Raw genomic sequence first — 12986 nt, 5'->3', positions numbered from 1 at the left:
GTGGCAATTTGTTCCTGGTATATTTCCTTTGCTGTCTAGTTATTCTTCTCTCTTGGTCCACTTCCTATCACTGGGATCACAACGGTGTGAGCATGGTCACCAACACTTTACGTCTTCCTTTTCTGGCACGGGTGTTCTGGACACAGTAGTGTTTGGGTTACCCTTCGCTATATAGCGTTTAGATTGGTTCATACAACCTCTGTTAATTTTTCCCCAGTGTGCACGCCCTTTTGTTCTTATACTTGTCAGTGTATCCAGTTGTCATGAATCTGAGCCTTCCTTCTTGTTATGCTGTGCTGGTTTTAGATGTGCAGATCAATGGCACAAGGCACTGTTCTTATTGCATTATACAAAGTGTGTTGTATTTTTGGTCTTTCCATGCGCGTCCTCCAACGTCTTGCACCCGATTATACGCCCTGAAGAAGGTGAGACCCATATTTGGGTCACACACAGATACACGCGTCGGCCCTGGAGTTCATCCTGTCAACTTGTTGCATTTCTTGTTTCCCCCGTTTTTAACTATTAATACACTGAGAAGAAACTGGAGCTTAAACATGAATTGTACCATCAATTGATTTCTTGTTTCATGTGCTAATCTTGTAATTGACCCTATTCTGTCCATGTGTGTTTATATTACATAAGTATTAATTACTTCTTAGTATGTGGGGGACTTGCTTGTGTGTATATTTTGTAAATGTGGAATCCTTACTTTGGAGGATGTATGAGTATATGTGGGTATGTGTCTGCTTGGTCGAACGAATGTGTGTGTGTGATGTAGGATGCACTTGGACTATTGTGGTGTTATCTTCACTATGGTTTTATATAAATTGTAACATTATATTCATTAAATACATTTTATATTTTTGGTACTCCATGTTCTTTTGTACCATACTTTGGAAGGCCAGTTTTTTCATGTTTGTGCATCAGTGACTATTAGCACATTGTGACTTTGTGCAGAGGATTGTTGTTATGACTGTACTATCTTCTGTGCGGCGTATGGGAAAAAAGGAGGGCGACCGCCATAAAGCCACCTGTCGCCCCTTCGAATTTGTATCAAAAGAGATCATGCTAGCAGAAAGAAGGCTGCCTCTAACAGGGGATGGCCCTCCTTTTGTTCCCCTAGTCTCCCCGGTCTCTCTGATGCTCCCATTGGATTCTCAGAGCATCGTGCCACCATTGCAATCAGTCTGTTGGAGGATGACCAGGATGGAACCTCAGTGGCGACAGCCATGCCTTTAATAAATGGATGCCACAGATGGACACACCCAGCTGCTTACTCAATCAAATCCAATCGTAAACTCTAGATGCAAGCAAAAGAAGCGTGCGGTAGACCAAACACAGGGATGCAATTTAGATAATCTGGGTGTGCAGACAGCCAAGGTTATGTTCTTCTCACCTTTCAGACCATCCCCGGATGCCCACTTGTGCGAGTTTAATGCAGCTTTGAGTGCTAATATAGATTAAATTATGCCAAAGCTAGTATTTATCGAATCCAGATTATTGCAGATTTTGGACCAGGTGAAAAATCTTGCAGACCCATTGTTTGGACACAGTACCTCATCTTGTGGTGTGCCCAATAAGATCTATTCAGCCCAGCCACAGAGACCGTTAGACCATTTTAGCAAACCAGTTACCTTTCCCCAAGCTCCTCAGCCTGTTAGCGTGTCACCTGGTGTCCCTACTGCCTCTTCTGGCCCCCCAGCTCCCATGGAGGGTCTCGACTTTAGTTTGTGGCCCATTCTTCATCCCCAAGACAAGGACGGCGATTAATCTGCCTACTGAAGTGACCCCATACGTTGTAGTCTTAGGGAATGTTCCCCTCTGAACAAGCCTACGCCTGAATCCTTTGAGGAGTTAAAAAATAAAGTGGTTCACTGGTTTAACTTGCATTCTAACTTAAGAGATCTATGGATCTATTAGCATGGTGCAAAGGGTAAACTGGTTGAACTCTAATGTCAAGAGGTCAGCAGGGGACTGTGTTGTGGTAAACTTTAATAAGCCTAATATTGCTGCACAGACTTGACTAATTCTGTTGCTGCTATTAGGGAATTTTAATATTAGGACTGTTAGAATCCGGGTTCAAAGGTTAGCACAGGTAGGTACTTGTGTCAAGCATGGAACCTTTCCTCTAGTCAGGGTAAGGGGATACACTCCCAAAATAACCCCTGGTCACCCCCTTGGTAGCTTGGCACGAGCAGACAGGCTTATCTCAGAGGCAGTGTGTAAAGCATTTGTGAACACATACAGTAACCAAGTGACAACACTACAAATGGACACCACACAGGTTTTATATTAAAAATAAGGATTCTTTAGGGTTACCACAAGACCATTAAACGACAAAAATACACAATACTGTTACTTTAGATGGTAGAATTTTGCTTAGTTCTCTTAAGTTCTTAAATGCGACACTTTAAGTCAATGTACCTTTTAGATGCGACACGCAGGGCAACGAAAGTGTTGCAACGATGTTGATGCGATGAAGTTTTTGGTGCAAAGAAATAAAGACGTGAAGATCTTCCAGATGCGTTACGCTTCTCCGATGTTGCGAGAAGGATCGACTCGATGCGTCAGCTACAGCGGCGTCACCCTTTACGCGATGCGACGACAGCGGCCTTGGCAGCAGCACTCTTCTCCGACGTTTGCGAGACGCTTCCGCTCGATGCGATGTTGCAGCGGTGACACCTAATTACACGATGCAACGACAGCAGCTCCGAAAGGTGGCACGCTTCTCCGTGGATGCAAGGCGCTTTTCTTGCTGGTGCAATGCGACAGCTACGATGGCGACACGCTTCTTCCTCGATGCGAGATTCTTCTCTTGATGCAGTGCGATGCGTCAGCTACGATGGCTGCAATGGCGACACGCTTCTTCGGCGTTGCGAGACACTTCTTGGATGATGTGAGACGCTTCCGCTCGATGCGATGCTGCAGCGGCGACACATTTTACGAGATGCGACGACAGCAGCTCCGACTGCGGCACGTTTCTCCTCCTTGAGTCGCGCTTTCAGCTCCTTACGACACGCAGTCCCTCAGAAGGCCCAACAACAGCAGCAGGCCCTTCCAAAGAACTCTGGGGAGCTGGGGGGTGAAGTCTGTTGTTCCTGAGACTTCAGCAGGAGGCAAGCTATATTCCAAGCCCTTGGAGATCTTTTTAAGCACAAGTTGAAAAAAGTCTTTGTAGTCTTTCTCCTCTCTTTCAGCAGCAAGGCAACCACTGCAGGCCAATCCCCCAGGTCAGGGACAGTACTCCTCCTTACAGCTTTCCCAGTTCCTTCTCCTCAGGCAGAGGTTCTTCTTGTCAAGCAGGATCTAATTTCTTGGGAGCAGGGTCCCAATACTTATACCCCTAATCCCTTTGTTCCTCTGGGGTAGAGGGGCCTTTGCCCAGTCCAAACCAGTTCCTGAGCACTTTGTTGACATGACTGACTTTCCATTCAGGGTGCAGGGCAGAGACATCAGCCGCTCCACAGGAGGTGGAGCCAGCATTGTGGTGGCAGAGCACAGCCCTATTCAGAGTGCAGGTGCACTCCTCCCACCCATCTGGATGTCAATCTCTCTATTCACCACCAGGCTACCTAGCCCTGCCCCTCTGGGTTTCCCCAGCCCTGTCACTCACACAAACCAGACAGGCAGATACACATCATAGCAGAGGCGGGCTGAAATGGTTAGGCAAGCAAATACCAACTTTCTAAAAGTGGTATTTGCAAACACAGAATATTAAAATAAACTTTACTAAAAGATGTATTTTATTATTCTGAGTTCAGGCATACTAAACTCGATGTTCTACCATGTTCCCTGGGTCTGTTAGGATGATAGGATGTAACAATTCTAACAGCCCATTCTGGCCTATGGGAACAGGTAGCCTTGCAATAGTGAAAAACGAAAATGGCTGTAATTCACCATTAGGACATGCCACACACATCATGGCTTGTCCTACCTTATGCGTACAATGCACTATGCCCTTGGGCCTACCATAGGGGTGACTAATATGAAGTTAAGGGAAGGTTTAGGGACTGGGAAGTGGGTGCACTTGCCCAGTCAGCATGACAGTACCAGACTGCACGCAGGTTCTGCAATGGCAGACCTTAGACACATTTTACTAGGCCGCTTCTGTGGGTGGCACAACCAGTGCTGCAAGCCCACCAGCAGCATTTGTATTTACAAGCCCTGGGTACTCCTGGTGCACTTTACTGGGGTCAGACAGTAAACCAAATAAGCCAATCATGGAATCCAACCAACATATACATTTTAAATAGGGAGCACTTGCATTGTGGCACTGGTTAGCAGTGGCACAGTGCTCTGAGCAGCTAACACCAGCAAAACACATGAGGCACAGCGACAAAAAGTGGAAGGGAGACTCACGCCAAGGTGCCAGGTCTAACAGACTGTTACTTTTTATTGGGGGTCTTTTACTCGCAGTTTTTATGGTTCCTATTTATATTGAGTGTGAGCGGTTTTTACTTTTTGGTTATGCGTGTATCAGGTTATTATGCTCTTTTTATGGTTATAATTATAACCGAATAAAAATGGATGATGATGATGACGACGACAGGAATGCACTGGGAGATCTACTTAGGAATCTTTTAACTTGTAACCCACAGCTTAAGTGTATTGGTGTGTGCCAGTCTTGTTGCGAGTACTGCCTAATGACCGTTTACGATTTTGGCATGTAAACATGCAGTGTCGCAGGTCCAAATATCCCAGCTGTCTGACAGCACGTTTATAACAGCTGCAAAGACTGTAAAATAGAGCTATAAAATAAATAGATGTATCCACCCTCTCCACATTACTAAGGCTACTCCTAATAAGAGTTTGAAAAATATCCCTTCATTGAGAGGGATGCAGACAAGAAAACATATTGGAAAAGTAAGCAACTTGCATCTGTGTTTTTTTTATAACTAATCCATAAACTATGCACAGTACCATTAGTACGTTGTCGAGAGATGGAATTGACTTAACAATGTCAAAAGTGTCTGACCTTTGAGCGAACAGTAAATCTTAGCGGAATTTTAAATTGTAGCAACGAATCAACCTTTCTGGAATCAAGGTAGATAGTTCTGTTAAGTAACGTTCAGCCTTACACAGAAAATATGCCGATTAAATCCGTTTCTAATTATGAGCAACAGAATCAAAACAAACATCTTTCGTAGCAGCAGCTTCCGCCGAGCTCTACTGAAACAAGTTTACATTGCCCTAAGAGGCTTCTGTTCATGATTTTAAGCTTGACTAATAGTGTCTGGTATTTCATGGTAATGGTATAACTTAATAAGGAATAGTCAAATCCCATAAACCTCATGGAAAACACTCAAGTACAAACAAAATTAGAAACGTGCAGACCAACAACAATCTGCCGGAAGTCTAAATCCCACCTTGACAAGTATCACCCTTATGATCCTTCCTAGCCGCTTACCTTAAAGTTGAATGACAAGCAGCAACTGCACCAGAAGGCACACGCACTATTGACAGAACAGTTCCCTCCTTGACGCCAGACCAGAGTGTAGCGTTGCTCGTCGTCATTGCGCACACGCACCGCTTTAGTCCCGCCCCCAACAACCTGCGCAACATCTTCAGATTGACGCTTTCGACCAATCAGGCTGCACGATAGACCTCACACTAGATGGGGCGATCCACCTCTTCAACTCAAACTACTGCTTGCTATTTAATACGGCGAGGCAAGATTTAGAGTGAACAACGAAGAAGTCCCACCTCGGACGAGTCGTTGTCACAGCGCGGTAGCTGACAGCCCCGCCTATCGGAAGCACTGACCTTCAGAGCCCCGCCCATCTCCTGCTAGCCGTATCTCATATTACAGTAGCAGCCACGCCGCCCTGTTCTTCGAACTAAATTGCGCAGGCGCAGTGTGCATGGCTCTCAGTGGGCTGGCCTGTGTCCGTGACATGTAGAGGGATATGATTAGAGGAAGGCACGTCAATTTCAATTTTAAGTGGTTAGAGGTATTGGGTCAGTTAAAGCTAGTTGATTTTCTTCCTTAAACGGTTCCTGGTTAGGACGAAGCCACAGGGACTACTACGTCGAGACTATTTACGATATGGGCTCATTTATAGTATACATTATAAGGTATTTTGGAGGATCCGCTCTGTTTATTTCAGTGCATAAACATTATAACCCGTATCAACTCACAGGTGTTACTTGAACAGTGTGAGTCCCAGGTAGAGGTGGACAATCCACTGAAAGGTCGAGCCGGAAATCCTGCCGCTGGCTGTGCTTGAAGTCTTCTTAGAACATCGGGCCTAAAATCAGCCTAGGCGATGTTGGTTAGTGGCCACAGCTGTCGACTAATCGGCATAGGGAACGAAACTTCCATTTTGCATTTCCTAAATAGCGAACCTTAAGAAAGCACTATTTAGGAAATGCAGATTGGATTGTACAAAATTTGCGATTTCCTGATAACCATTCTTGTGAAGTCTCAATCACTATCAGGAAATCGCAAATTTGGAAATGCAATGCCAGTCGCACCTATGGTACTAACCCCCCCCCCCCTCCTCCCTCATTAACCATCCTGTAAATGAAATTGGTGCTCGTGTAAAGTGCTCCAATGCCCTCGGGAAAAGTGCGCGCTACACGGCACTGTAAAACTGCATTTTGGGTGCTTTTTTAGGTCTCGCGCCTAGCGTTGCAGTGTACAACACTGCTCGCGCAGCGCGAGACCTCTTGTACGGGGTTCTGAAAGCTGACCACACGCTCGTGGTTTTGCTTTCTACCGCTGGCACTGGGTTTCACGTGTTTTTTATTTTTTATTTAAAGCATGCAATTGGGCAAAGGTGGGCGCATGTCCCGCCTTTGCCCCACCCAGGTCTAGCACGCGCAGCAGCGCGCGTTCGCCTCACTGCCGCTGCAGCGCTCCTTCACCTCCCCGCTCTTCTGTGGTGCACGTGGCACCACTGTTTGCCGTCTGGTTTATATCACTGGTGCACGAGGTTGAAGATGACCAGGTCCTCACAGTGGTCATGATGGGGCCAGCTATGGGCAGACAATGTCTAATACTTCACCGTCAGTGTCGGGAAACTTTGGCTTCCGCACATCAATTAAAAATTAGCAAACATTTGTGACAAGAATTTTCAATTCTATTAAGGACACGGAGGCGAGGATTATGCTTCTCATTTTCTTTACTGAAAATCCCAGCAGCCAATCAGAAAGTAAAAAACACAATTATGTACTACAATACCCATAAACCTAGTGGGTATCACGTGACAACCATAGAGTAGACCCCTATATAAGGAGCATAAGAGAATACTACATCCTCTTTCTTTGTGTGAAAACCGGTAAGTCAAAATATAGTCACAGTCTGGAATCCGAGAAAAACTGGAAAGAATCCATTCAACTGAAGGAATCCAAAGGCCAACGGCAGGAACGAGAAAACTTGAAGTCAGCTTCAATGAAACAGCATGTCCTGGAATACGACGAAAGAACCTTCTTTAAAGGTGAAAAGGCAGCAAACTTCACTTGAGATCAGAACCTGAAATAGAAATATAAAGCCGTAATACCACACTCCCAGGAAGAGATATAGCAAAAGGGAAGGGAAAAAACATCAGCATAAACATACATTGCATTATAAAGCATTTCAAATCAGACAGTACAAAACTGATTATGGGTGGGATAATCCTCCCCTCCGTGTCCTTAATAGAATTGAAAATTCTTGTCACGAATGTTTGCACATTTTTAATTCTATGTCAGGACCGGAGGCTCCGATTATGCTTATTCAAAGCTGCGCCACCACAACAGATGCAACATTTACAATAGGTTTATAGTAAAAAGTTTTAAATGTAGAGTCAGAGGACCAATCAGCTGCATTCATAATGTCCAATAAACTGATTCCCGTAGAAAAAGCCTTGGATGCCATAGCACCACGAGCAGAATGAGCACCAAATTTGGAGACATCAATACCAGCTTCGCTCATGAGCCAACGCACCCATCTTGCCAGTGTAGCTGGGGTCCCTGGACGAAAAGGTCTCTGTAGAGCAATTAACAATTGACCTGCCATATCTTGACGAAAACCTGCAGTACTTACCTCATAATCCCGGATTCATTGTACCACACACCGTTTTGGATTGTCAGGAAACGCAGGATAAGTGACAGAAGTGGTGTTACTTTTAGTACGTCTGGTGACCAAAAAAGTAACACCCTCAGGAGAGAATCTGCAACCCGCTAGATCGAGGGCGCGGATATCAGACACGCGTTTACATGATACCAAACAAAGTAGCATAGCTAGCTTGGCAGAAAGCTGTTTGCGAGACAAACCTTGATTTACAGGCCATGAATCCAAGAAACGTAAGATAATGGAGACATCCCAGAGCTCTGAATATTTAGGACACAGTGGTTTTACCAATCGGATACCCCTAAGTAATTTACACACTAAAGGATGGTCACCAAGTGGTTTGCCCTCAATGACCACGTGACCTGCCGAGATGGCTGATCGAAAATTATTGACAGTGCGATAAGCAAGAACTGAAGCGGCTAAGGACACTAAAAAGTTCACTACCAAGGAGACCTCTGCTGTAGCGGGATCCACCTCCCATGGAGAGCACCAATCACACCATCGTTTCCATGCTGTAGCATAACGTTTGTGTGTGTTGGGCGACCAAGCCTCATTGATAAATCTGGTAGCGTCTCTCGAAAGGCCTTGGGACTTTCCAACGATCCCTGAAATTCGCCAAGCGACCAGCCGTAGTTGACCTGATGTTATTAACGGATGTGGAGATTGGAGAGGGTCTAACAACAGATTCCACCGAAGGGGAAGAAGAACCGGAACCGCACATAACATTTCTAGAAGTACTGGGAACCACGCTTGAGCCCTCCAAAGAGGAGTGATCAGAATCAATTCCGAGCGATAACATTTGATTCGGGCTAGGACCCTTGGAATCATTACAAACGGAGGGAACGCATAACAAAGCACTGGAGGCCATATTTGCAGAAAAGCATCCGTGGCTAGAGTCTCTGGATCCGGACACCAGCTGAAGAACTCCGGAATTTGTTTGTTGAGTTTGGAGGCAAACAGATCGATCCAACAAGGGCCCCACATCTTGTTCAACAATCGGAACATTCGAGGATGAAGCCGCCAATCGCTGAAATCTCGGAGATGTCTGGAATTCCAATCCGCAACTTGGTTGCTGCACCCTGGAAGATACTCCGCTACTACAAAGAGACTGTTCTGAAGGCAAAAGTGCCAAAAGTCTTTGGCAATCTCTGCTAGAAGTCGGGACCGAGTCCCACCCAACTTGTTGACATACCTAACCGCCGACACGTTGTCCATGCGGAGAAGGATGCAACAATTTGTCTGACGGGGCGAGAGGCAACGAATCGCAAAGGAGCCCGCCAGAAGCTCCAGGCAATTGATGTGAAGATTCAACTCCTCTGGAGACCAACGGCCGCCAGTGGACACTTGACCGCATCGGGCTCCCCAACCCAACTGACTGGCATCGGATTCGATCACTACCTCCGGGGTGGTGCCGAATAGGGCTCGACCGTTCCTCGACTCCATATGTTCCAGCCACCACAACATCTCCCACCTCGCCTCCTCTGAAAGAGGGATCTGATCGGAATACCTGAGGCCTGTCTGGAGATGGCGGATTTTGAGGCGTTGAAGCGCTCGGTAATGAAGGGGACCCGGAAAGATCGCTTGTATAGAAGAAGCTAACAACCCTACGACCCGGGCTACAGACCTCAAGGACACAGTCTGCTTGTTCAAAATCAACCTCAACTCTCTCTTGATCGATCTGATCTTCTGCTGGGGCAAGAGGAGTTGACAAGTGAGGGAGTTGACTAGAAAGCCCAGAAACTCCACCGATTGAGATGGAATCAACACTGATTTTAGAGGGTTGATCAAGAATCCCAGATTCTGGAAGAGATCCGTGGTCCGGGCAAGATGTTGCAAAACAAGACGAGGACACTGACCCATGATGAGAATGTCGTCCAGATAAATGATGAGGTGAACGCCTCTGGCACGAAGAAACTTGACCACAGGCCTCAGAAGCTTCGTGAAGCACCAAGGTGCTGACGAGAGGCCGAAAGGAAGGACTTTGTACTCGTACCACATTCCCTGCCATTGGAATTGAAGAAAACGACGATGAGGTCCGTAAATGGGCACCGACAGATAAGCATCTTTCAGATCTAGACGGACCATCCAGTCCCCTTCCTGAAGAAGATCGCAAAGAAGATGGATCCCCTCCATCTTGAAGTGACGATATACAACCCATCCATTGAACTCCTTGAGATTTAAAACAAGCCTGGATCCACCCCCCTTCTTCTGAACTAGGAAGACGTTGCTGACAAAGCCCTGAGGATGACGAACCGTCCGCTCTATGGCCCCTTTTTGGAGAAGCAAATCTATCTTGCTGGAAATGAAAACCTGATCCAGATGGGAAAAAACCATCGGTCGCGGGGAAAGACTCTGAGAGGGGGAATGCAGAAACTCTATTCTGTAACCCTGTACCGTATCCAGAATCCACGCATCCTGCGAGATCTCTTGCCATTTGTGGAGAAAATACTGGAGACGGCCCCCCAATTGAACCTCTGAAAAGGGAATTAAGCTCACCTGAAGGAGTGGCATCGCGTTGACCTCCTTGGTTGCCTCCATAGCGTCCCTTTTTGTTGTAATTACGGGATCCACGTGTGGAAGAAGTGGACTCCTGATATTTTCCATGTTGGGAATCATAGCCTCGCTGGGTGCCTCTTTGGTAACCTCGGCCGAATGACCGCCCCCTATGTCGTCCGGCCCGTCCAAAAACCGTGCGAAAAGCCCGCTTTAAGGAACCCTGTGCTATATCAAGGCCACTGAAGGTTGCGACAAACGTAGTTAATTCCTTTAGAAAAGGTTGACCAAAGAGGAGACCCTGAGCCAAAGGGCCGGATTCCGAAGAAGACAACTCTGCTAACTTTGGATCGAGTTTTAAAAGAAAAGAGCGGCGGCACTCACTAGACATGGCACAGTTTGCATTGCCTAACAAACATATTGCACTTTGAGCCCAGCCAATTAAATCATCTGGATTGATAATCTGCCCTGAGGCTTTGGATATGTAACCCAAATCCAAAATCTTTGTTAGGGGGCCGGACAAATCAAGCAACTTATCCTGGCAGGATCTCCATGCACGATCTAGACCCTTCTTTGGATCCTTCGTATATTTTTTAAGATATGTGAACATGGAAGGATCCACATCAGGAGTATCCGCCACCTTGTCCGCGAGGTCCGGACGTGGGCATTCAGAACGCAAACGCGCTCTAACATCCTTATCAAAAGGTTGACGTAAGTGGGAATGGACATAGGTCGCAACTTCAGTTGAGGGGAGCCATTAGGAAGAATTAGGATGGACAATAGTAGAAGGCTCAAAGGTCAATAAAGTGGGATGTGAGGGGGCGTCCACAAACCGCTCTTTACGTGATTTCTTTGCGGGAGGAGGTGAAGGTTCCGACTCCGACATCGTACCAGAGGAGGTATTACCATCATCTCTAGAAGGAGAGCTAGAAGGAGTATCCTTGGACGTAGATCCTTAAGAATGGTCCGACGCCAAGGTTTTTGCGAGTTTCGCAAAATCTGAAGAGTGTGGATTTTTGGAACGTTTAACACCAGATGAAGTCCGGGACGTTGAGGCTGGAAGCCAGCCTTGCTGTAAGGCATAATTACGTAAATGGCGCTTCAAGGGTTCAATAGCCTTGACCATAGCTTTGTTAACGGAGTGCTGAACTCCCACATCTAGAGCTTCGACGAGCTCATACTCCAAAGACCCAGAGGGTTCTTCCTCAAAATAGTCTGCGTCATTATAATAAAATTCAGACATTGCTGGCACGTAGCATTGACGATATATACCCACAGGAGGAAAATTATTGGAGTTAATATGCACTGTCAGAGGTGTAACAACTTAAAGGGTAATGACAGTGATAAATAAGGGGAGTGGCTAAACCCCAGGCAAGCCAAGCAACACAGGAATGTAGTCATTCCAAGTGTATAAATATGCAAATATTTAAATGTGGAGGGAGGGCTTGCCTAACAATGCCACTCTAGGCAGAGCCTATGCAAATTATACAGCCCAAGCCCTACTATAGACCTGGACGTCACTAGGGAGGCTGGCAAGCTTGTGGGTATAGAGCCAAGAAAAAACCCTGCTCCTGCGTTAAAAAATACCGGTGACAGCTGAGGAGAAATGCCGGTATGCAAATATGGCCGCCACGCATGCGCGGACGACGAAACAAGCCAGAAAAAGGACAGCGCGAGCTGAGCGCGCGCGTCCTCACTCCCCGTCTCCCGCTCCACTGAAAGGCTAGGCGGGCTCAAAGCGCCCGTAACCGGGAGGCGATACGCGCTCCCCCGCAAGCGGTGCCCTGGAAACGGAGCGGCACCTGAAGATAAAACAATGTGGCAAGCTCCGATACTAGAAACCAACAATGCGTGAAAGAATGCGGAGCCGATATGAGCGGCAGCGCCGAAAGCGCGCACAGGGAAAAGACGGCAATGCGAACAGCGCACACAACAGTCCTACAATCAGACTCTGAAACTGTAAGCAAATAACATTAAGCAAGCATGCATATACTAGGAAAGGTGAAAAAAACACTTAACTGGCTGCGGAGCAGCAAAGAAAGAGGATGTAGTATTCTCTTATGCTCCTTATATAGGGGTCTACTCTATGGTTGTCACGTGATACCCACTAGGTTTATGGGTATTGTAGTACATATTTTTGTTTTTTACTTTCTGATTGGCTGCTGAGATTTTCAGTAAAGAAAATGAGACGCATAATCGGAGCCTCCGGTCCTGACATAGAAGTGAAGTTTACCCTCCCGGCAGCTGAATGGTGAACGGTTTTCAGCTTCAGCATGTCTCACAGGCAGAGTACCCTGAAACAGAAAAGCGTGGTTGCTACCTCCCCATAATCGCACAAGGCTGTGGGTGCCTGTGAGTAAAGGAGAATATGTGATTGGGTCTCATGGTGGGTGCCCTTTGGGGTGTGGGTGGTGGAAGGTGGAAGCAGAGAGCTGCTACA

General features: G+C 46.6%; 1 protein-coding gene across 1 annotated transcript in view; it reads right to left on the bottom strand.

Moving 5' to 3' along the window:
- LOC146789636 (isopentenyl-diphosphate Delta-isomerase 1-like) overlaps positions 1 to 5857 on the bottom strand; it is a 109058-nt gene extending 103201 nt beyond the window's left edge. The window contains exon 1 of the mRNA XM_085631910.1: positions 5408 to 5857. Coding sequence (XP_085488036.1) covers positions 5408 to 5562 — 155 coding nt within the window. The 5' untranslated portion in view covers positions 5563 to 5857. The remainder of the gene's footprint in view (positions 1 to 5407) is intronic.
- Between the last annotated feature and the right edge of the window lie 7129 nt (positions 5858 to 12986).

Source organism: Triturus cristatus, chromosome 10 (genome assembly GCF_964204655.1).
Source record: "Triturus cristatus chromosome 10, aTriCri1.1, whole genome shotgun sequence".
NCBI classification, from domain to species: Eukaryota; Metazoa; Chordata; class Amphibia; order Caudata; family Salamandridae; genus Triturus; species Triturus cristatus.
Note: the sequence above shows the minus strand (reverse complement) of the source record. Positions and strands in the feature narration are given on the sequence as shown.